The following is a 23,150-nucleotide window of genomic DNA, read 5'->3' as shown; positions in this document are numbered from 1 at the left end:
TTTATTTCCCTTTTAAATGGTGCCACATTTGTAGGGAACATGCATTTGTGGGATGAGCAGCAGAGCTGAGTATGTGGGTTGCACCCATGAGAAATTTGCCAAATCTTTTCTGCCAATGCCAAACAGCTTTTTTTGCTGTATTATATTAACTGACCTTACAGGGCAGTAATTGCAGGATTATGTAACGTTGTTTTAGGACAGTGAAATAATTCAAGAAAACCACATACTGTATACTTAATACATGGACTCATGCTATGACCAAATCTTCCTTCTTTTAACCTGTGTGTGCATATGAGGCAATGTCCTATGGAGACATGAAGCTGCTTTGGTAATTGGAGATAAATGCTGAGGTGAGCACTCTCAGTCCAGATTCAAACTTGACAACACTCAACTGTGGCCCATGGGAACCTGAGTGACTGTTGTCTCTCACCCACATGTGAAACAATACCTGGAAAACAACAGCACACCCCTGATTCTTACCTGTGATGCGCTCATCCTCTGCTTTTTCTGAGACGAGCAGCTGAGACAAGCTTCTGCTTGAATTTGGATGAAAAGTGGACATTCTGTTCAGGATGTACACATCTTGTGCATGAGTAAGGGACCGCCATTTGAAGACAGAAAAAGAGAAAGGCATCAAAATTGGATTGTGGACGAGTGGATTCTTAGAAAAAGAAGCTTCCTTGGATCTGAAATCTAAATAGGAGATAAACTCACAAGATGCAGGTCCGTGTGGTTCAGATCTGGGGTTTCCTGATGTCAGTTTTGGGCTGGATCTTCGTGGCCTGCACCATGGCCATGGAGGGCTGGAAGATCACCTCCATCGGGGGCATGGGGGGCTCCTCCATCATCAAGGTGGCCTGGTACTGGTCCAGCCTGTGGAGATCATGTTTTACAGACTCAACTGCTGTCAGCAACTGTTACGACTACCCTATGCTCTGGTCTGTGGAGGGTAGGTAACACGTTTTCCACCCTATCTAACAAACCCCCTGACATCTAGACTCTCATTAATGTCTGTTTGTCTTACTGTGTGACTCCAGGCTACATCCAGATAGTGCGAGGCCTGCTGATGGCGGCTCTTTCCCTGGGCATGCTGGGGTTTGTGCTCAGTCTGATGGGCATGGAGTGCACCTTCATTGGGGGGAAAGACCGGTCTAAGTACAAGAAGATCTACATTGGTGGATGGTGCCACGTAACCAGCGGTAATTTTAATTTTAGCAAAGTTTTAGTAAGAGGACAGTTGGCAGATGTGCAAGCTGTGCGTGTTGCTGACATGCAGAATGCAGTGTAACGTAACTTCTAGCACCCTTACCAGATCAACCTGTCCAATACTTTTGTTTACGACCAAAAACTTCATTAACCATGGACTTTACCCTCAGCGTTAGCTTTGGGTTTAGTGCTTATCAACAAAGGTTAGCATTGTGAAGCACTAAACTAACAGGTAAACATTATATTTGCTAAATATTAGCATGGTCTTTGAGAGCATGTTAGGAGTTTAAAATAGCATTTAGCTTTATGAATTAACATTAAAAACCTGGTGTTTTAATGTTAATTCAGCAATAAGTAGACACTATTCTTAAGGGGGCATCTGATCCATTTCCCCATATTGTCTTGTAATATGAGACAGGATAATGGCTGGAATTCGGTCACAGCAATGTCATAATACAGATCTGTGTTACCCAACCTTTCTGGTTTGTGAGCCCCAAATAAAGGCCCCTGGTGACCAGTTGAACCAAAGTTCAGTTTTTATTTTGCTGATCATTTTGAGACCCTCTCAGGTTTATCTCGTGACCCGTTTTGTGGTCGTGACCTCCAAAGTAGGGAAACACTGATGACCTTTTCTATGACTAAAGGCAACATTACATAGTAAACTGATACTGATACTAAAAATCCTGCACAGAAATACTTAAAACCAGGGTTCTTGTTTCAACCAACTATCACGTGCAACTGAAGTGTTTTCCCTGTCTGTCAACATGCTTTCTTTCAGGTTTGCTGTCTACATGTGGGTACGCTGTTTACGCACAGTATGTCTCTGTGGAATACTTCAACCCTGACTTTGACGGACTTAAGTAAGTCAACTATGAGGCTGTAATCACAATAATTATGCTATTTCCACAGCCCTGAAAAGTTCAATCAGTATTTGAGAACACGAGCTACTCTCTCTCAAAGTCAAACTTGTGATGTCATCAAGAAGTCTGGAGTTGCTTCACAGACAATCACTGCGTCCAAAGTCGCATAATATGAACTACATATCCTTATATGTGTACTTTCATTTAATATTAGTTTGTGTACATAAACAGCAGTATATATCTTTTTGGACACACTGTAATGATGTCATTTCCTGAGAGCCTCCTTGCTGGTTAGAGTCAGCTCTACCAGTAATTTTTTTTTTTTTTTAAAGATATTTTTTGGGGCATTTTGCTTTTAATGGACAGGACAGGTGAGCATGGGGAGGGGGGATGACATGCAGCGGAGGGCCACAGGCTGGATTTGAGCCTGGGGCACTGCGGCAACAGCCTTGTACATGGGGCACCTGCTCTACCCACTAAGCCACCAACGCCCCAGCTCTACCAGTAGTTTAAAATAATTCAAAACTATATTCCCCTTAGCAAAGTGAACTCTTCCATACTTCTTACATACACATAGCCATATACTCGGAACACCCCGTGTGCTCTTATCTAGCTCTTTTTTATGTTCAATAGTATTTTTGGACCGTCTTTGACCATGGTAATAATGTATACATTTTTAAAATGGGTGTAGTTTCACTTTAAGGTTAACTTTTAACCTGTTTAATCAAGAATGTCTTTAATAAAAACACACCTCTTCACACACCGACAGGTATGACCTTGGCACGCCGATGTTCCTCGGCTGGGTCGGCTCAGCCTTTCACATGACTGGCGGTTTCTTCTACCTGTGGTCAGTGTGTAAGCCGCTCTGTGGAGGAGAGGCAACGTGAGTATGGACACATGTTGTTGTTGGAACATGTCGGGGGAAGTGAATAAATAACTCCTCTCTCCGCTTCCTCAATAAATACCAGTGTCCCGTGTGCTCAAGTGGAATGACTCATAATCCTAAATGCATAACTGTGTTAGTGTCGAGCAGGTTAAAGGTGGGAGTGTGCAGATGTGCACTGTGGGTACACTCCCTCTCACCATGAAATATAACCCTAAAGCCATAGCAGCCATAAACAAACAGAGGCCTGGTGTTTAACAGCTTTGGTGGTTAAATGAGAAAAGCCAAAAGTGCTTGCTGTGGATCAGCGTCGACACTAGAAGGAGCTCAGGGAGCATAAATCCATCTGCAGCCTGCTCTTACACTAAAAGATTTCATGTGAAGTTTCTGAGACATCTGCTGAGAGTGAAAGAGACACAGACATAACCCAGTAAGCAGAGGTACAATTATTGATCTTGCTTATGTCACCTCTGGCTTGATTGACAAGTTGACCTTACATGTCATCCTAACCCCCCTAACCCTTGGACAGGGAGTTCAGCATCAGACACTGTCGAAAAAAGCTCCTTTCAGGTCAGCATGATACGCAGCTGGGCAACATCACGGTGTAATGGCACCTGATGGCGTCGCAAGGAAACACGGTTGGTCAGCGCAAGTTAAGGAGGTGAAAGTCCAAGTAGCGGGCGGGCAGTGTGGTGGATGGGACCAACAATCACTGACTTTCACTCTGGAGGCTACATGGACTGAACAAAATGGACACAGCTGCTCACATATAACAATAAATTAATTTCTGCTAGATTGGAACTAAGATGGGTTCAGTAGCCTCGTCATGTTTAACAGAAATGCATTTCTCTCTCAGGGTAATCACCATCCAGCCAGTACCAGACCCCGAGCAAAACAAGTCCACCACAGCTCTGTCCTCTGTGTCTGCGATCACCTCCAAGACCAAATTGTCCTCCGTGTCTGAGCTGTCGTCCAAGTCCGAGCGCTCAGACCTGACTGGAATTTCCTCTAGATCAGAGCGCACATCCAAATCTGGACGCACAGCCAAGTCGGGGCGGTCGTCGAAGAGTGGGCGAACCACCAGGTCTGCAGGATCTGTAGGGTCGAGTTCAGCATCAGGATCAACATCAGGGTCGGGGTCAGAGTCTGGAGTCTCATCGAGGTCCAGCGTGTCAACTCTGTCCACTTCAAGGAGCAGCGGCAGCAGCCGGACAGTGTCATCATTGTCGGGCAGCTCAGGGAGTGAGACTACACCGTTCATCAAAAACTCTTATATTTAATAAACGCGAGTCATAACGTGACGGACAAATGTTAAATGTGACGGACTGATGATCTGATGCTTTTCTATTCAAGTTATGAATCTGTATCTTATACAAATTCAGTATGTGTTTTGTATGAGAAATTGTACGACAAATCTTTTTCACTGTTAAATGCCTCTTTTTCATCTTCATCATCTATAATACATCACAACTAGACACTGTATATACATTCATTCAATATAACACATTACTAAGACACACATCCATTTCTGCTGTGACTGGCAGCCTCTGTGTAGCCATTAAAACAACAAATAAAACTGCACCAGGCTGATCAGGTCTGGTTGACAGTAAACAGAGTGTGCTTGGCTCTTATTCAGACCTTCACACAATCAGACAGCTGCTTTAAGAGGACTGGACCTGCAGCTTTGACCTGAGGAAAAACTCCTCCAGCTTTTATTTTCTTAAATGACTTCTTCCTTTAAAAGGTAGAAAGGCATTAAAAACCTTCAACTCTGAAGTTACTGACTCTACTTTCCACCCTCTTTAGTGTCTAAAACATCTTAGTAACTATTTGTGCTTAATAAGCAAAGGCTCTTGAAGGGATGTGGAGGAGACTGGCTCAGATCCTGGGCCTGCTGCTCTGCACACTAGGATGGGGCTTTGTGGGCTGCACCCTTGCAATGGACCACTGGAGGTAAGCAAATAAGTGTTAGAAGACACAAACAGAAAGATGGACCTGATGCACTAAAGCTCTGAAAACTACAGGGAGAACGTGTCTCGACTGACGAGTGTAAATGTGCATGATCGGAGTGCTCCTGTTACTCTTTTCTCTTGTTTCTTAAATAAGGGATTTTCTGTGCGAATTCATTAATTTCAGATGCATTTTCATTTTGTTGTGGTGACACTTTGATATAAGTTTTGGATATGGTAAAAGAAGAATAAAAACTTAGTTTGAGATTTGAACTGTCTCTGAGTTTAAGCATATTTTATCATTTTTGGCAGTAGTGTAACAAACTCATGATAAATGTTGAAATTTAAAAGCTGAAAATCAATTTTTGGGAGTGATAAGAGATAATAAATTATGCTGGAATCCAGGCTTCTCTATTCCTTGTTTTGGGTCCCCTAGTCAGAGTGTGGATACCCGACCCGAGCCCCGGGCAGGGTTTGGACAACAAATTAGAAATTTTGCTCGGGTTCAGTCCGGGTTCGGCCCACTTGACAAGCTGCTGTGTTGTGCTATGGCCTATTCAAGTGCTGGAATATGTTATTTACGCCTGAAAAATGAAAGAAAAGTTGTGGTTGCAGTAATCCCATGCAAACAAGACTGTGGAATACAAGATGTAAGTGTATATATTTTATCTATTTTCTCACTGGAGGGTGGCCCAGCTGGGGGGTCAAGGGGGCTCCTCCGTTGTGGTGACAGCGTTGTACTGGTCTGACCTGTGGAGGGACTGCTATGAGGACTCCACCGCTCTGGTGAACTGTGTGGACTTTGGGGTGCTGTGGACAGTCAAAAGTGGGTCCACTCACAGATTCTGAGTCTGTTTACACAGTGCTTATAGAATGTAAAATACATGAATGAATAAATGAATTTATGACCTCAGTTTGTGTGTTATCAGCATATATCCAGGTAGTCAGAGGGCTCCTGATGAGCGGGCTCTGCCTCGGCTTCATCGGCACAGTGCTCACATTTTTTGGAATGGAGTGCACGCACATCGGCAGTAACGACAGCATGCTAATAACAGCGTCTGCTTTCCATCTGCTCGGCTGTGAGTATCGTTTGTTTGCACTCACAAAGTTTCAGCTGTGTTGAAACCAGCTTCTCGGAACTCACTGGTTCATCTTGTTTTCTTTCCCATGCGTCATCGGCTTTTCCCTCATGCAGGCGCATCAGACGTGGCTGCTTATTGTTTATACATAAACAGGGTGGTTGCGGCTTTTTTACACAGCAAAGCAGATCCGTCAAAACTGAGGTAACATGTGGCCTTTGAATCACCCTTGTTAACAGGCAAATGTGAGTGAATCAAAGTCAGTGGCCAATTTGAACTGTTTTCTCCTCAGCTATGAAATTGGAACCCCCTTATACCTCGGCCTGGCGGGGAGTTTCCTCATCCTACTCGGCTGTACAGTAAAGTGTGCAACTGCATGCAGAGTTAACCACCCAAAAAGGTTAGTTAACACACCATTCAACTAACTAACAAATGTTCACTGTTATTTGTGACTGGAAACAATTCTCTCTCTGCAGCAGACATCCCATGGTTCCCTTTGCCAGTGGACGAAGAGAAGAAAAAGTGCACATCTGTCGAACGTCAAAAAGGTCAATTGACCTCAGAAACACTCCCTACATGATGGCCTCTGTTGTGAATGTGTAACATTACAGATTCACTTTACTGTCCCGCTCAGGAAGCAACATATAATCAGTCATAACCAGAAAATCACAAACAGCATACTGAGGACCAAATGCACACTGCAAAAAAAAAAAGCAATACAAAATCATACTTATTTATGGAGCTGTTATGTTTTCTCTTGATTTTATCTTCCTACATGAGGGTCTAAATCAGGGATACTCATGTTGCTTTCCCAAGGGCAAAATGACAGGAGGCCCAGGGACAGTCAATAAACAAACATGAATAATATTTATAGGTATGTATAATAAATAAATTGCCTGTTTTCAACCTTTTATCATTTGCTGTACGCATTTATCTTTGCAAAGTCGCAGTAGCAGCAGCCCTGCACAGGTCAGGTGTACGCAGGGGCGTCTCTCAAATTTGAGGACATTTTTTTTAATTATAAAGAAGCTCTATTTTTATTATTTTTTATGCACTCTGCCACCTTCTTCACATAGAAATTACAAAACAATTCACAGTGTGAACTGATTCATTTTCATTGTGAATTAAAAAAAGTTTGGCAAGCCAACCGGCACAGAGAGCTGGCTAGATTTGGCCCACAGGCTCAAAGTTGGGCATGTATCTGCTTGTTTAACCTAAAAATGGTCACATTTGTCATGATACTGACTTTAAACAACATCAGAATATGCTTTAAAAATAATACATATAATTTGTCTGTAATTGTGGAACAGAAACTTCCCAAATTTCCAGGAACAATACTGAGAAGCTACAGTATAATGGCAAGTGTGTGACGACAGTTTTTCATTTGTACAGTGCGATATAAAGTAAGAAACAATAAAAGCCATCAAATCAGTTTTGTATACATAAAAATAAACAATGCAGAGACAATGGTGTCCGTCTTTTGTGATTACTTTTTTAAACTAAATATTTCTTTTTTTATTCTTAATTACACAGTGCCTCTGTATTTCGTCCAGTTACTGGTGAATGGGAGGATTAGTACTTTATATTTTTCTACATTTTGAGCTTCAGTGAGGTCAAAAAAAGAAGAAAATGTGCTTAAAGAAAATAAAAGGTTGATTTTTGAACAATGAGGAAGCAAAATAAATAAATGGTAGCTTGATCCAACAAGACGTCATCCTCCACCGTTTCTGCCTGAGCGCTGGGAACATGAAGGATGCTTACGAGGCAAAATCATCAAAAAGATAAGATGACAACACAACACTGCTGGTGTGACACCTGCGCATCAGCAGTGACATAGAGGGAGAGCTCACAGTTTCCCACACTGAGTAGCTCAAACTTGGACCCAATATTCAACACATCTTGGTAGTTTTTCATCTCTACTGGTTTCTGCTCGAGGACCAACACTCACCATGAAGTACAGGACGGTGGTGATGTACATGGAGATCGGCTGCTTTGTGTCCTGTCTGTGTGGCTGGATCCTGGTGTGTTCCACTCTCCCCACAGAGTACTGGACTTTCTCCGAGGTGGGCAGCATCGTGCTGACCACCTCCAACTACTACTCCAACCTGTGGAAGGACTGCATCTCAGATACCACAGGGGTGTCTGACTGCAAGGATTACCCCTCGATGCTGGCCCTGCCTGGTAGGAGACTCTGAAAACCTCAGAATAAACAGTCCTTTAAGTTTTTAATGAACTTGAACAGCTGAAAAGATTTAGTGACTGTACAAATATTATCAGGGTGGGGAGAGGGCGCTGAATTTTATATAATTTTAAATGCTCCAATGGTACATTTAACATACTCATTTTGTTCAGCTACATTTCAGTATCACCTGTTTTCTTTCAGTGTTCCTACACGCCTGCAGAGCGCTCGCTGTCTGTGCCGTCATCACTGGTTTCTTCGGAGGCGTCCTCACACTCGTTGGGATGAAATGCACTAAAATAGGTGGATCAGACATCGCCAACGCCAGGGTGACCTTCGCTGGAGGTATAACCTATCTGGTTTCAGGTAAACACAACTTTTTTTTAAGATGCTTTCAAGTGTCAACCTTGTGTGAATGTTATGCACTCAGGATGTTTAAAGTAAGATATATTTCTTGATAGGATTCTGTGGTATGATCACCTACTCGTGGTGGGCCAACAAAGTCATAACAGAGTTCTTGGATCCACATTTCAGAGAACAGAAGTGAGTACATTTGAAGCAGTAGGGTTATTATTACAAAGTCCCTCTGAGGGATTTAACAGTGCAGAAGGTCTGACCTTAACTGTTGCTATACCTTAATACTTGCTGTTCAGATTTGAACTTGGAGCTGCAATTTTCATTGGCTGGGGAGGCTCCTTGCTTCTTCTCTCTGGGGGGACGGTGATGACTTACTTCTCTGGAAAAGAAGGTCTTCCATCAAGGTAAATATACAACCTCTAATCTTTCACTTATAGAGTTGTACTGCCTTTGTTCTTTAGATTTATACTAATGAATAGAGAAACTGATGAACGTCACCGTGTATCTCCTGTTTCAATTATATCAACAGCTCTTCAGGAAGGCCACGGAGACCAGCCACTTACGCCACTGCCCGGACCAGACGGACCTACATGCTGCCAGCCTCGTCGTCCAGAGTGACTCTTGTGCCACCGCTGTTTTATGAAGGCAGGAAGAGCCGGGCAACCAGAGCTACGACGAGGACCAGCAGGACCTTTAACAGGGACAGCTTCGTCTGAGTGAGAGGGGAGCTGAGACAGTGACTTATGAGACTTCAAAGGAAGTTTGGGGAGATGTGCTTTCATGCTGAGAATGAGGTGAGAGGATCAATACCACTCGTGTCTGCATGTTCAATATGAAGCCAGAGCCAGCACATGGTTAGCTTAGCTTAGCATTAAGACTGGATACAGGGGGACACAGCTAGCTTGGGTAACAAAATCGGACTACTTCCATCTCTACAGCTCATTAATTAACACATTATATCTCTGTTTTAACTTCAGACAGAGCCGACTAACTGTTCAGCCCTGTGTCCTGTCTTTATGCTAAGCAAAGCTAACCAGATGCTGGCTCCAGCTTTATATTTGGCACACAGACATGAGTGGTATCAGTCCTCTCATCTAACTGTCAGCCAGAAAGCACATAAGCATATTCCCCAAAATGCCACACTACTCCTTTAATGAGGTGCTCATGGCTGGAAATATGAATTCTGTTGCTAAAGCAAAGCTTGGTTATCCAGATCCAGGTGTTGTTTTTTTAACATTTGTATTTATAGCTCTTTCATCAGGGAGCACCCACTGTCTGCTGAGCCTTTGATTCTTTCCTGTCTGTCTGTCTGCTTTGTTCTTTTGAAACAGGCCAAAAGCTCCAGTTTAAAAGAGAAATCATGCACTCTCTTACAGCTAGATGGCATCAGAGCACATGATACGACTTAGTATCTGTTTACAAATCTGTTGAAATTGAAGAGTCCTGCATGATTTATTTACCTGACCTAACCTTTCTGGCTGTCTTGCCTTCATCAGGGTGTGTCTTAGGTTGTAACCAGTTTCCTTTTATACATTATTGATCAGTCTTGTGACATATAGATCACCAGAGATACTTTGTATATAAAACAGCATTACAATCACCTTTTTAAAAAAAATGTATTTTTGTTCAAGGGATCATATGTATCTTTACCACATTAAAATGTCTTAAAATGAATACACCCGTGTATTCATCCAACAATGTTAAAACATAGAGAAATATGGCATTTTAATCAAGGACATGCTCCGTGTCATTTCGTTGCTGTCACCCATCAGTAGCATCACATCCCCTTTGCCTCTGCTGAGCCGAACAGCATCGGACAAACACTGATTTTCTTTTCTTTTCTTTTTTTTTTTTTTTTTTTTACATGAAACTGCTTTATTCAACATTTATACTGGTTTAAATTACTGGGTCTGTTTGTTTTGGACAGAAAGAGACCTTAGCAGATAATTCACCTCCTGGTAAAAACCTCCTGAATGTCTGTATCTGAAGTTATCAGAGAGAAACGCGAGCATACATTAGTGGGAGCTGGGCTAGCAGCCTCTCAGCGACAAGCCAAACAGCATCGAAGAAACGGATTTTTCAACGAAAACTGTTTTTTCCATGTTTTTACTGGTTTAAATCATGGCGTCCCTTAGTTTTGAGGAGAAAGAGACCTCTACAGATAACTCAGCTCACAGGCAAACTTCTTGAACAACGAACACTGAAAGGAATTCCTATTTCATACAGTTGTTCATTTATTCTCTGCACCTGAACTTCCCCTGAGTCTCCAGAAGATGGCACTCAAAATCAGGCAAATGAAAGAGTTGTTTCCTCTGCATCTCTGGTGATCTGTTAGTCACATTACTGATCACTAGTCAACTTTAGATGCCATCCTGATAAAAGCAAGAGCTGAAAATGTCTGGTAAATAAAGCACCGTGTACTGCAGAAGACTTGTGCAGTATGTTTTAGGACCTCTGCAAAGGAACTAATGATATCCAAGGAGCAGGAAGCGGTCACAGCTGTCACTTCCCATAAAACCCAGTTGCTCATATTACAAATGAGTTTCATGGCCGAGTCAGCCAGTCAGAGTGAAGCACTGACAGTGAAGGTTTTATACCTGCTCTCCCACAACATTTAAGTTACTAGTGATTTAATGAGACACACTTGGATCGGGTGGGCAGAGGCAGAGGGGGTATTCAAACCATTTATGTATGTGAAATATGAAGAAAATTATTATGTGACAAATTCATGTTAAATCACTTTTGGTTAGTTGTGCTTGGCTGAAGAAAAACAGAACCTTTATGACCCAGGTTGTTTCATGTAACAATGTTCATGTATGTATTTCACAAAGAAATCTTTTATTGCTTGTATAAATATGTTCTGTACAAAATCACATCTCATTGCTTCATTTAACACATGAGGACGTTATAAAAATTTGATGTACAAAATTTTACACACTACATACAGCATCTCATTTGGAGTGTGGGATATGTTTAAAAAAGAGTCTATCTAAAGATGAACACTGAAAAGGTCTAAGGCAAGCAAAGATTGGCACAAGGCATAAAGTGAGGCTGAAAATGACAAGTCAATTGAAGCTCTAATCTCATTTATCTCTAATCTGTGGATTAAATGGTCGTCTTTTCTATACAAATGTCTAGATGTCTTTTTAAAGGGAATCCTGTGTTTTTAAAAGTACCAATGCTACCCTTCAAGTATTGCTCTCTCCATATAACAGTATAAAATATGGCTATTTGGCATGGACTGTAGGTGTCAGACGAGTTGACTGAGGTCTTTGTGTCTGTGCTTGGCGTAGAGCTACATCACCTGATCAGCTGTAGTGCTTATTGTATTTATTGCTAATGTCCTCGGAGTCACTGATGTCACTGAGGGAGCACAGGCTGCTCTTCAGCGTGCTTCCTGTTCCAGCTTCAGTCAGACCTGCTGGGCACAAGACAGCTGTGTTGACTTTTACAGACAAGTTTTAAATAATCATCATCACAGCTTATTGTAAAAATTAACAGCATTTATACTCAAACATATCCTGCTATATAAATCATAAGGAAGTTATTTAAGGGAACTGACCTGATTTGGGGCCCTTTCCTGTTGAGGTTCCCCAGACACTGGTGCTGGGAGAGTCCAGGCTCTTCCTCATTGGTCCAGAGCCCTGAGCTGCTTTAGACATTTCCTGTCTGTCCTCTAAGGAGGAGACCACCCACTCACTGCTCTCCTCAAGATCTGTGTACTGTCACCAAACAGAAACATTATTCACACATTTTACCGTCCAGTACGACCTGCTTGAGGCTGACGCTTTACTACATAATAACATTAAATGATTGTAAACTAAAGCCATGCACTGAGGTCCCTTTCCTGACGTGAATCTCACCGTGAGCTCCTGAACCTCGTCCTTCCTCTCTGGTAAGATGCTGACACCCCCTGCTGGTTTCTTTATTGCTCTCTCTGCAAACTGCTTCTCCATTTTTCTGGCCAGGTCGTTAATTTTGTTCTCTAAAAGAAACAGACAACTCATAAAATTAATACAGTTTACATTTCAAAATAATATCTGATGATCTATAAAATTCAAAATTCTTACCTTTGCCGAAGTTCCTCTTCTCCACGTTGCCGTTCTGGTCTTTGAAACTCTGGAGACGTTTTGGGTCGATCTCCTGCAGCTCGCTGACATCTGACCACTCGTCCTCCTCATCACTCTCTATCTTTGTGACTGCTGTCTTGGTCACACCACCCACTGACCCCCTGGTCTGCTGGGGGTTGGAGGAGAACGAATGCCTGGCTGGCACCTGCCTGGCCTGTACTGGACTGGCTTTGATTTGGACCTGGTTCAGTCTCTGCTGTGGTGTTTTTCCCCTCTGTTTTTTTGGAGGCTGTTCCTCCTCCATATCTGTGTCCTCTTCTTCAGATTCCTCATCTGAGCTGAAAGGAGGGGTCCTAAAGAATCACAGAGAGATTTTTACTAATCATTCAACAGTCAATCTTTTCATTTTCCATAATATTATCTGTTTAATATTTAAGCCAGATCTAATTTGTAACCAGAAACACCAGTAACTTTCACTATCCACACATGCACTGCATTCAGGAACATTTTCCTCTTGCTCCTTTCAACACGTCATGGCAATGCCTGAGTAGATGGGGCAAAGGACAGTCCAGCATATGGTGGTAATGCAACATTAATAGAGGCCAGAAGACGGGGCTAGGCTGGATGTACGTGTAAGCACAGAGACTATTTTATTTCAAGAACATCGCAGGCGAGGAGCGGTTTCTGTCCTGTGCCAATTCAGTTTCCAGCCATTCTTAGAAAAATCCCTGCCATCTCTTAACTACAATAAACTTTCATTTTACACAGTTTTTTCTTCACCTGGATGTGAAGCTCTTCAGAGCGGTCTTGGTGTTTGGTGTAGATGTCTTGGGTTGGGTGGATGTCTTGATCCTCGGTGCCGGCTGAGGGGTCTTGGACTGTTTGGCTGAAGGTCCAGACATCACCTGGGTCGCTCTGGAGGGCAGGCTGCTGGATCGAGGACGGATCTGCAACACTGCACGCAGACAAAACAGGTAATATTAACACAATTAGCAGATCGGTCGCTGGCGGTGTCAGAGCTTAAGTCAGCTTATGTGGCGGCAAACAAGCTACCACAGATTAGACTGATGGAGTTGGATGCACACGCAGTCAAAACCAATTACAAGCTGCTAATACAGCTAGCTGAACTTCTCGAAAGCACAAAGCCGTACAGTCTGGTTACTATTGTGGGACTGTGGGAAGAGTCAGAATTTAGAGAGATGATCTCATGTGTTAAGAGGCTTTTTGATGACTCACCTTGAACTGATTGTCTAGATCTGGCCTGTGACTCAGGAGCAGGGTCGCTGCCTCTCCTCTCGCCGCCTAGCTTTTGCTCCACCGTGCTGGCTAACTCCTCCCGATGGCGCCAGTATTCAGGCATCCCCTTTGCAATGCTCTCCCGCTTTGAATGCACCTTGGCCAGGATGGAAGTGAGCTCTTTGTCCTTCAGACCACTCTGATCCTGAGGACAGTTACAGGAAATTATAATTGAAGAGCATCTTCTTTTACACTATATGTTGTACAAGACTTCATTGGCTTCCTGGAGTTTACATAAAGGTGTGAACTTACAGGCTTTATTCCCAGGTTCTCCAGCTTCTCAATAAGAGCCTGCTCCAGATCTGGCCGCATCTCTTTCTTGATGCTGGGGTTCTTTTTCAGAGCACTGCTGGACACCTTCTGTTTCTTCTCTGGTACAGGCTCAGGCTTCTTCTCCACTGGCTTCCTCTCAGAGAAGCTGCTCGAGTCTGTAAAACATTTCTCCCTTGATCAGCCATTTGTGGATAATCAGGTTCCAATCACAGGCAGCAACAAGGAGAAAAAAAAAGCATGCATTTGCCAACTTTCACAGCAAGCTCCATGCCGAAGTTTCAATCGGATAGATGGATGTGACTGCAGCGGGGCAGGCAGAAGAGGAGAACGTCTACAAGTTTACTTGCCACAAAGAAGGCAACAAGATGATGGATAGATGCAATGATCAGCAATGCTGACATGGCAGGCGTCAATGAAAGTCACAGAGAATGAGCTTGCTTTCTAAAAGTGTGGAGAGAGACAATCTCAGTCCCGACACACTTAAAGTAAAGGCTGCCCACTACAGACTGATGCATCCATGCAGACAGCATGCAGTCAACCGGCTATATTGGTTTTACTGCCTCTTTTACCTTTCTCCTCTTCTGACAGCTCCTGTATAGGATCCAGCTTAGGAGCAGAGACTGGCTCCTCTAATTGGACAGCACATGAGGTCAAAGGTCATTAAAAGTCAGGGAGTCAGATAAAATATGTGTTAAAAGATAGGGGGGGACTAATGTGGTGACAGCACTGTATGTAAATCCTTCATGCAAGAAAGCACATGCTCACCCTCTCTTTATTTTCATAGCTGCTCTCGACTAACTTACCAAGTACAACTCTCTTTGGTTTGGGCTCCGGAGCTGATGCGCTCACAATGACTGAAAAACAGAGGATATGATGAATTCATCAAGATCATACAAGCTATTTCCTACAGTGATAAACTCATCTGATAAAAAAGTAACTGAAAGCGTATCCATACCTGGTACTTCCACTATTTTGGTGGGTGGGTTTGAGGAAATATTCCTTATCTGCAAGTTTAAAAAAAATGAGCACTTATTAGTTTAAGTCATTTTTTGTTAGTGTATCCATTTCAAATAGTGATGCGCTGCAGAGTCCTGCACTGGGTCGGGTACCCGCGGGTACCCGAAAAACAGCTGATTTGCGGGTGGCTTTTAAAAAAGCATTTTTTCCCGGGTTCGTATCTGGGTGTATCGGATCGCGGGTTTTAGATAAACACATCAGTCATTAGTTCGGTAAACTACAGATAACTATCTTGGTCATTATTTACTCTCTGAGGATCGCCTCCGCTATTTCGCAACGGTCATTGGTTCAGCTGTTTACACGCGTTTCACCATCTAATAACACAATTTGTGATTGGACAACAGAATCAACATGGCTGCCACCGTCTAACAAGCGCCGCTTCCAAAACAGTAAATAATTATTTAGGTATTTGAGAAATAAGTGGATAAAACGTACAACTATCACTTTATAATGTTTCTGAAGTGTTTCCCTGATGATTACTTCTCTCCTCGATGGATTCTAAAAACACGTGACGGCTCGTAACTGCTGAACGTCGCTCTGGACAGAAAGTAAGTCTATTATTACACATGTAAAGTTCCTTTACATAGATTAAAAGTTTAAAAGCATTAAACGTAACAAACGAGTCGGATCTTGAAAACTGGACCCGTGCAGGACTCTGATGCGCTGATTTAGCAGTCAAACACTGATATTGCCTTCTTAACTGCCATCAGCCTACAAGATGGCATTCACTGATGGCACGGGCCGATGTTCTTCTGTTATGTCACCAGGCTAAAAAGCAAGGCTCCAGAGTAACAACATATCATTGTCTGGAACAAACAGAAATCTTTCAAGGGATGCCGAAGGCACAAAAGGAGGCGTCGTGTCAAGGCACAAACTTCCCCTGATAATGCTCACGTCACTTTGTGAACAACAAATGCATGGTGAAATTGGCAGGAGGAGAGCTCGATAACATTAGCTGTTAGCAGCACACAGCCAGAGCTAACAGAGGTTGCACTGAGTGAAATTATGATGCTTTCAAGCTATATTCAGTAAAAATGAGTATGGGAAGGTACATTTTAACGTTCTCCTGATGTGTTCAAATGTAATCTTGTAAAATTTAGTTTCACTGATGTTTTCACAGAAATTATGATAACTTAAACAGTAAAAAGGCTTTTCAACTGTATTTTAAAGATTTTTTATACGATTGAATATTGATTTTGTACGATTGAATTTCAGTTCAGTTATTTTCTTCAATGTAGAGTGGGGAATAAAAAACAAAATAAAACAACGACAAAAAAACCATCGCATCGACTATTGGCGAATATTGTTATTTTAAACATCGGTATCAGCCAAGAGGTGCATCCCTAATTTTTAAGATGTCAGGAAGGAATGCAAAAAGAAGCAGCTACAGTGAACACATCCCCAACTCCTTAACTGCTCCCTGTATTTGTGTGGAAAACTCCCCTTGCTGTGATGCAGCATGAAATCAGACTGCGGTTTATGGCATGATGGAAAAAGGCCAATTATTACATGTCTTCTTCATGAAAAGCAGTTTGTAAACAGATAGACTAACTGCTCTTTTGTTGTACTTCTGACAAACTAGCTGCTCAATGAGTGTTTTGTGGGACCTGCAGTGTTAAACTACACTTGTTACCACTAGTAACTAGAAGAAAATGTGGAGCTATTCCAGCTCTTCCTGTGCACTATGGCTCCCGTCAAATGTACAGTATTATCATGTCTCAGTACAACACAATCTGAGTCCATGTAGCAAATACAGGATATCCTGAACAAGGGCTGACCCTCCGCCTCACTTCCTCTCCCGACATAATCACACGAGGCGGTGATGGCTGTGGCTGTGTGAGAGTGAGTCAGTACTAACCTGCTCCCTCTGAGCCTTGATGGTTTGCTCCTTCTCGTGCAGCCTCCTGCCCATCTCCTGCTGCAGCCTGTGGCTGTTCTCCTGGTGCTCGGACACAGATGACTGCATTCTGCTCAGCTCGTTCAGCAGCTGGAAAATGACAGGAAGAGGATGCATTTTCCAGCTTCTAACAAAAGCCTGTGACAACTGACAGATGCTTTGATGGCATAATAATTATGATAAATACCTGGTTCTTTTCAGATTCATGTTGGGCCTTTATTTCCTGCAGCCTGGATTCCCACTTTTTATCCTAGGAGCAAACATTTTTGTACTCAAATTAACTTTATTTACTTCAAGGTTTTAAAACAGTATCTCCCCTCTCCACTGACCTGCTTCTTCAGCTGCTGTTCCAGCTTCTGCATGGCTTGTATCTGCATCTCTTTGTAGTTGTCTACATCTCTCTCTGGCTGTGAGTGCACAGGGCTGGCTGATTTCTCATGCCTGGCAGTCTGATTCTGATTGGCTTCCTATGAATGAAAAGATATGTGAAACACTAAATGAGAACATATTCTGAAGACCAAACAAAGGTAATGTAACTTAACACTACTAAGAAGCTACTTTATCAAAGTATCCTTTTCGTACATTGAGAGCCTGAATGTTTCGGGTGTAAAGAAATTCCATTTCCCTGCGCATGCCGTCCCTGCTGTCTTCTATCTTTCTGTCCATGCGCGCCATCTCCTCAGCCTTAAAACGGTCCAATTCTCTCAGCAGGTCCTTGTAGTTGGACTGCTGCTCTTTTTCCTGGAATCAAAACAAAAATAAAAAGAGCTTGGTCACTATGAAACCACAAATGGCTGGCATGAAAGTAGAAACTTAAATGTGCCAAATATACCAGCAGCTCACAACCAAAAGACATTCAGTCTACCAAGGGAACCAGAGAAAGTTTCACAGTTTTGCTTATAAAACAGTGCCAAATAAATTTACAGTTAATCACCTAATAAATTAATTCACTACTGGTTTCAGCTGTGTCACAACTGTCTGGGTTTACTACCTGAGCAGTTTTGGCTTGCAGGTCCTGTTGCTGCTGAACAATCTGCTCCTTCAGACTGCCGATCTCAGATTTGAGCCTTTCAATTTGAGATTTCTTCTCACTGTCTGACCGCAACTCTGGAGGTACACACAAGCAACAAACAATAAAACACCGCAATGTGGGGAATGTTTCATATTTCCCCTGCTAATACATCTTCAAGACTCCATCCTCAAATTGTTTAGTGCATTATCTGACTCCTACCTTTAGTTCATGCATTATCACTCACTATCTTTCTGTCCCTACTCTAAACTGCTCAACAAACCTTTCTGACTGGTCGACTTACCCATCTCATGCTCATCAGGGTGGCGGCGCTGCATGTGATTCTGGAGAAACGAGGAGTTGAGGAAGGATTTTTCACAACATGGACACTAAGAGAAATAAGCAAAACACAGGGGTTAATATTTAAATTTGCAGTTGCAACCTTCATTGTTGTGACTGAATACTCAGTGGGAAATATATGCACTATGTTTTGCCCTGGAAAAGCCCCACAGCGTAACAAAAAAGTAGTATCTAGCATGTAAACAAGACATTTGAGGACATCATCTTGGGATTTGGGAAACACTGATTAACATTATCTGACATGTTATAGACTAAACTAATTGGTTATTCCAGACAACAACTGGTATATTAATCGTTAATGAAAATAATCATTAGTTGCAGCCCTAACTACTTCCTTTTATAAACTACTGTGTGTCTGTTTAGTCACTACAAATGAGTGAATGAGATCTTGGACAAAGCTCAGGTCAATATAAAGACAGTGATTATGCTCCAAACAGGAGCATCAGCTGAGTTCAGGCATGTGTTTTCAAACAGACAGATAGCGTGAGTGACATTGATGAGTTCCCTGTGGCAGGCGTCACCACACTCCAGCTCACTAACCCTTAACTAGAATAGATGCTGCGTATGCTCTACACACACACAAACACACACACACACACACACACACACACACACACAAGTCGCACGCTACATTTCACTCAGATGTTCATTGTGCCAGTGACTTCATTCAATGTTAAACCTGCTGCTACTGATATCTTGTCGTACCATATGGTCGCAAAGATTCAAAGGCAGCCACACGGAGAAGTGTGCCACAACAATAAGTAGGTCTGTAAGTGATTCAATGACATTAGGGTTTGGAATAACCGTGGAAATTGGGAGTGAAATTGAATTAGTCTTTAAATGAGAACTGTGTGTGTATTTGGTCGAGATGTGGACCTATGCCAAGCGACAAATGCCAAAGGTCCTCAAAAGACACAAACACATAGCCTCTCTATCAATTATTGAGCCACCTCTGTTAGCTGAGCTGCTAGCGCACACCTAGCAACCACATGCTGTCATGACACACTATATCTGTTGCCTTGGCAACCGCTTGGTTAGGTCAGCGGCAGCCGTACACTTGAAGAGCAGAGGGAGATTTTTGATTTGTGCTAAAAATAACCTAATGGTAACTGAGCTATGCTTACAGAGACAATGTTTTCAGGCAAATGGATCCAACAGATAAACCAGCAGTGTCTATTACACACAAATGTTTTCTGCAACAATAAGAGGACAAAATGCCCTACAAGGACGTGTGTATATAAGGGTGGGGGAGGTGGGAGTGAGCCAGTCATCTTGATTACTGCTCTTGTCACCCCTTTGTAAGTGGATTAAAAAAACCCTAATTGCCACCAAATGACACCATCTGTTCTGCAGCTCTAAATCCTTTTCTTCCAGTCTCATAAGAAAGCTTGTTATAATCATACCAACACAAAGCAGCCACGGCAGGTTTTACAGGACATGACATCCATTTTAAAAACGAAATGTTGTCAGGCTCTGACAATATTTTCCCTCCAACCTTGACGTGAAATGCACAAAGCCGGAGCTGTGAATAGATCTTGGGAACAATGACAGAATGGGGACCCTGGGTGGGAGGAGCGAAAGGGGTGGGGGTGATGGAACTAGCTGTCTGCCTGCCAAACATATGTGAAATGCAAATGGTAACAGATACCCCCAGAGGGTGAGCGTTTAGTGTGTCAGCAGTACCTTCTGGCTGTTGATGATTCGGGGCGCAAGCAGGGACTGCTGGGTGCGGATAACCTTCTTCCTCTGCTTGAGCTCGCTGGTCAGCATCTTCACCTTCTCCTCCAGCTTCTTCTGCTGAGCCAGCAGTTGCTCGCGCTGACTGCCAGCGGTTGTAAGCCTCTCCTCCACTGCATGCAGGTTGAGGGTGAGAAATTCCTGGCAGTGGAGGAGCCACTCCACTGTGAGTTGGGCCAGCCGCAGGAGCTTGATCAGAGCTGGGTCCACGGGGCTTTGGCACCGCTGACATCGCTCCCCATCCAGGCTGCAGAAGGTAACACTGCTGATGTGCTCCTGAAGGGCATCCACATCCAGCTGGCTCACAACTAAGTCTATGTCCACGGCGTTGATTCTCCGCCAGTCCACGCTTTCCCTGCGAGGGCGGAATTTGAAAGGAAGGACAGTGGAGGCTCCGCTGGATGGAGTCATGCTGGGTGCAGGTACAGAGTGGCCGTTTGCAGAGTGTTGGCTGAGCGGGGAATTCAGGAGAGACGGGATCCCTGCTGATGAGTGGGTCCCCTGGGTGTCACCGGTGTAGGGGTAGTATGCTCCGTCGTGAAATGGCTGAAAGAAAAACCAAAGAGATATTTTAAATCCTCATTTAAAACACTCATATCATGCTAACCTACACAATTCACACAGCATCAAATGCCCTATATTCACAAAGCAATCACAGGAAGGGAGAATGGAAGAAAAGAAGACAGCCAGCAGCATCTGCTTTAGGTTAAACAGCAGAGCACAGATTCCACCACTGCCGATTCAGTCTCCATCTACCTATAGTGCTGTCCTCATGCAGCCGTGCTCTCCTTACCATCTTCGACTGATTTTGCCTTTATGGGAAGAAAGAAATCGACCCGTCGCTGCTCTCCGGTTCCGCCCCCTTGCAGGCAGCTCAACGCGACAACGCCGAGGCTGGGCGTCCGCCACGTTACCATGGAGACAGAGACGAGCGTCCCTGCGGGGAGAAATGTTATCAAAACATTGCCTGCAATCAGCAAATGTTGCCCTACAGTGTGTGGGAGATGGGCTATATCCTATGGGAGACACAGCAATGCATCTGGAAGTCAATCACTCCACTTGAGCAGTGTGTGAAACCAGTAAAACGCAACCTAACTTACCTGCAAATGAGCACGAGGAGGTTTAGCGACAAATGGTTTCCTAGCTAACAGCCGCTAATCTCTCTGCATCACGTTTCCGAAACAATCACTTCATGTTGGGGCAGGCTTTTTATCCGCTTTGCTTGACCTCGACCTAAAACAATAGCACACATGCTTCAACTTGCCTGTGCAACGGTTAAGATGTCTTCCTGAAAACTTAACGCCACTTTAAAACATAAGATGTCAGTTAAGTAACGTTACCTCGCGCACCTCTGCTTGAATGCCAAGCTAACGGTAACGGACATTTTTTTAGTGAACGGTGAACGTGTTGGACAAAACTTACAACAACGTAACTAAAACATTATTAACCAACAATTGTGTACATTAAATGTTAAGTTCTTTAGTTTAGGAATTCATTAAAACAACTTACCGGAGGGCTTGTTTTTACGAACTCACAGCCTTTGGAAAAGTTTTCTAACGACAGCACCCCAGGCGGTTTGTGGGTGACGTAGCTGCTGGTCTCCACATTCCTAAATCCCTGCTTACAAAAAAAGACCGCCATTAAGCTAACTGCATTTAAAACAGGAACTTCCGGTGAATGCTTTCAAAATAAAACGTCGATTGATTTAAAAAAAACTACATTTAAGTAACATCGTGGGCTAGGGTCATTTTAAAATCCTGGCAAATGACTGCAGACGAAAATTTGTAATTTTAAAATTGATATTGTACATTTACATACTGATGTGCACTGTTCCCGAATAGTACAATCTATAAATACAAGGACACTTAGAAAGACAAAAGATTGTTTTACAACTTAATTATTCAACATGAAACTATTTTCTAACATCACCACTGTTTTGTAATACTTTCTTTATTATTTTTTTCATACTTTGCATTCATACAGTGCTGGGAAGGTTAGTTTTAAAATGCAATATGTTACAGATTTATTTCTAGTTACCTGGTTAAAAATGTGATATGTAATGTAATTTACAAAGTTGTGTATCTTACTACAATTAATTACTTTTCTAATAAATGTTTTTAATTTAGCAATAAAGCTAAAAATGTCAAGAAATAGGGTCTGCCAAAAGAAGGCATTTCTGCACAGTAATATATTTAGATGTAACCACTTTGAAATTACCAACATTTTGATTTGTAACTGTAATTCAATTACTGATGGATTACAAATACATTTATTTTGGAATTTAATTACATGTAACTCATTACATGTAATCAAATAAAAAGGAATTGTAATAGAAATATCACGTGGCATTAATTATTTCATATACTGCAACAGTGTTGCTGAGTTCCTAGTTACATGTAACTAATTACTCCCAAACACTGTGTGTTACACCTCTTATGCCACATAATATATCTATTTCTATTCATTTTTAATCTTTTTTCAATCAACTGTTAGCTGCTGAAATGACCAAATGCAGACTGAAGTCAGGCCTGTACTTTGAGGGCAAAGCGTCTCACTTCCGGTGGTATTATGGCGCATTGACGCAGCTCACAGTGAGAAGGGGGGAAGGGAGAAGGAGACCGCTGGGCTTTGAAATGGGGAGACTGAAAACAGGGATGAAGCAGAGGGAGTCGGGGTTGTAGGCGGCTCCCACTACAGCTGACGGAAACCGAATGAAAACAAGACTATAACGTTGGAAGCTGAGTACAAGCTGAAACACTGACATAACCATCAACACAGCTGGACAGATGCAGGGGAAGATTTGGAAAACTTTGCGACATGATACAGAAGGTGCGTTGGTGTTGTGTGAGGGCCCCCTTGTGGTTGAAATTAAAACGGTTTCATCAACCCCCTTTCACACTGGGGTCAAATAACCTGCTGATGTCAAAGTGTCTGGTGGAGCTAACTTTTTCCTTTATCAGTTTCGTATAATAATATTA

At 42.7% G+C, this 23,150-nt stretch overlaps 4 protein-coding genes across 9 annotated transcripts; 3 read left to right on the top strand and 1 right to left on the bottom strand.

Annotated features, from left to right (window-relative positions):
* The first annotated feature begins 483 nt into the window (after positions 1–483).
* Positions 484–5,280, top strand: cldn10e (claudin 10e). Its single transcript, XM_050063556.1, has 5 exons — positions 484–949; positions 1,038–1,199; positions 1,985–2,066; positions 2,836–2,949; positions 3,806–5,280. Exons 1-5 carry the CDS (start codon positions 718–720, stop codon positions 4,227–4,229), a joined length of 1,014 nt encoding a protein of 337 aa, XP_049919513.1. The 5' UTR covers positions 484–717; the 3' UTR covers positions 4,230–5,280.
* LOC126401961 (claudin-10-like) lies at positions 4,768–7,414 on the top strand. The gene is made up of 6 exons (XM_050063558.1): positions 4,768–4,902; positions 5,585–5,724; positions 5,828–5,977; positions 6,094–6,181; positions 6,270–6,377; positions 6,454–7,414. Exons 1-6 carry the CDS (start codon positions 4,811–4,813, stop codon positions 6,578–6,580), a joined length of 705 nt encoding a protein of 234 aa, XP_049919515.1. The 5' UTR covers positions 4,768–4,810; the 3' UTR covers positions 6,581–7,414.
* Positions 7,415–7,834: 420 nt separating this feature from the next.
* On the top strand, positions 7,835–11,151 carry cldn10d (claudin 10d). The gene is made up of 5 exons (XM_050063557.1): positions 7,835–8,158; positions 8,361–8,522; positions 8,618–8,699; positions 8,810–8,917; positions 9,043–11,151. Exons 1-5 carry the CDS (start codon positions 7,927–7,929, stop codon positions 9,227–9,229), a joined length of 771 nt encoding a protein of 256 aa, XP_049919514.1. The 5' UTR covers positions 7,835–7,926; the 3' UTR covers positions 9,230–11,151.
* A 171-nt stretch (positions 11,152–11,322) lies between these two features.
* dzip1 (DAZ interacting zinc finger protein 1) lies at positions 11,323–21,812 on the bottom strand. 6 transcript variants are annotated; one of them, XM_050063555.1, is made up of 20 exons: positions 21,682–21,812; positions 21,273–21,405; positions 20,929–21,109; positions 20,119–20,718; positions 18,380–18,464; positions 18,058–18,173; positions 17,649–17,807; positions 17,396–17,533; positions 17,254–17,316; positions 17,028–17,156; positions 15,108–15,156; positions 14,956–15,006; positions 14,722–14,781; positions 14,132–14,307; positions 13,820–14,024; positions 13,364–13,538; positions 12,584–12,936; positions 12,377–12,498; positions 12,076–12,235; positions 11,323–11,934 (listed from the first exon to the last, which is right to left on the bottom strand). In XM_050063555.1, the coding sequence occupies exons 4-20, from the start codon at positions 20,581–20,583 to the stop codon at positions 11,822–11,824; spliced, it is 2,619 nt and encodes an 872-aa protein (XP_049919512.1). In that variant the 5' UTR covers positions 20,584–20,718; positions 20,929–21,109; positions 21,273–21,405; positions 21,682–21,812; the 3' UTR covers positions 11,323–11,821. The 6 variants fall into 6 exon arrangements, with proteins under 6 accessions (XP_049919512.1, XP_049919506.1, XP_049919508.1 ...); XM_050063549.1 differs by having other exon boundaries at positions 11,325–11,934; positions 20,966–21,109; XM_050063552.1 differs by having other exon boundaries at positions 11,328–11,931; positions 20,966–21,109.
* Positions 21,813–23,150: the final 1,338 nt, after the last annotated feature.

This window comes from Epinephelus moara, chromosome 15 (assembly GCF_006386435.1).
Source record: "Epinephelus moara isolate mb chromosome 15, YSFRI_EMoa_1.0, whole genome shotgun sequence".
Lineage (NCBI taxonomy): Eukaryota > Metazoa > Chordata > Actinopteri > Perciformes > Serranidae > Epinephelus > Epinephelus moara.
The sequence above is the reverse complement of the archived record's forward strand: the minus strand, read 5'-3'. Positions and strand labels throughout refer to the sequence as shown.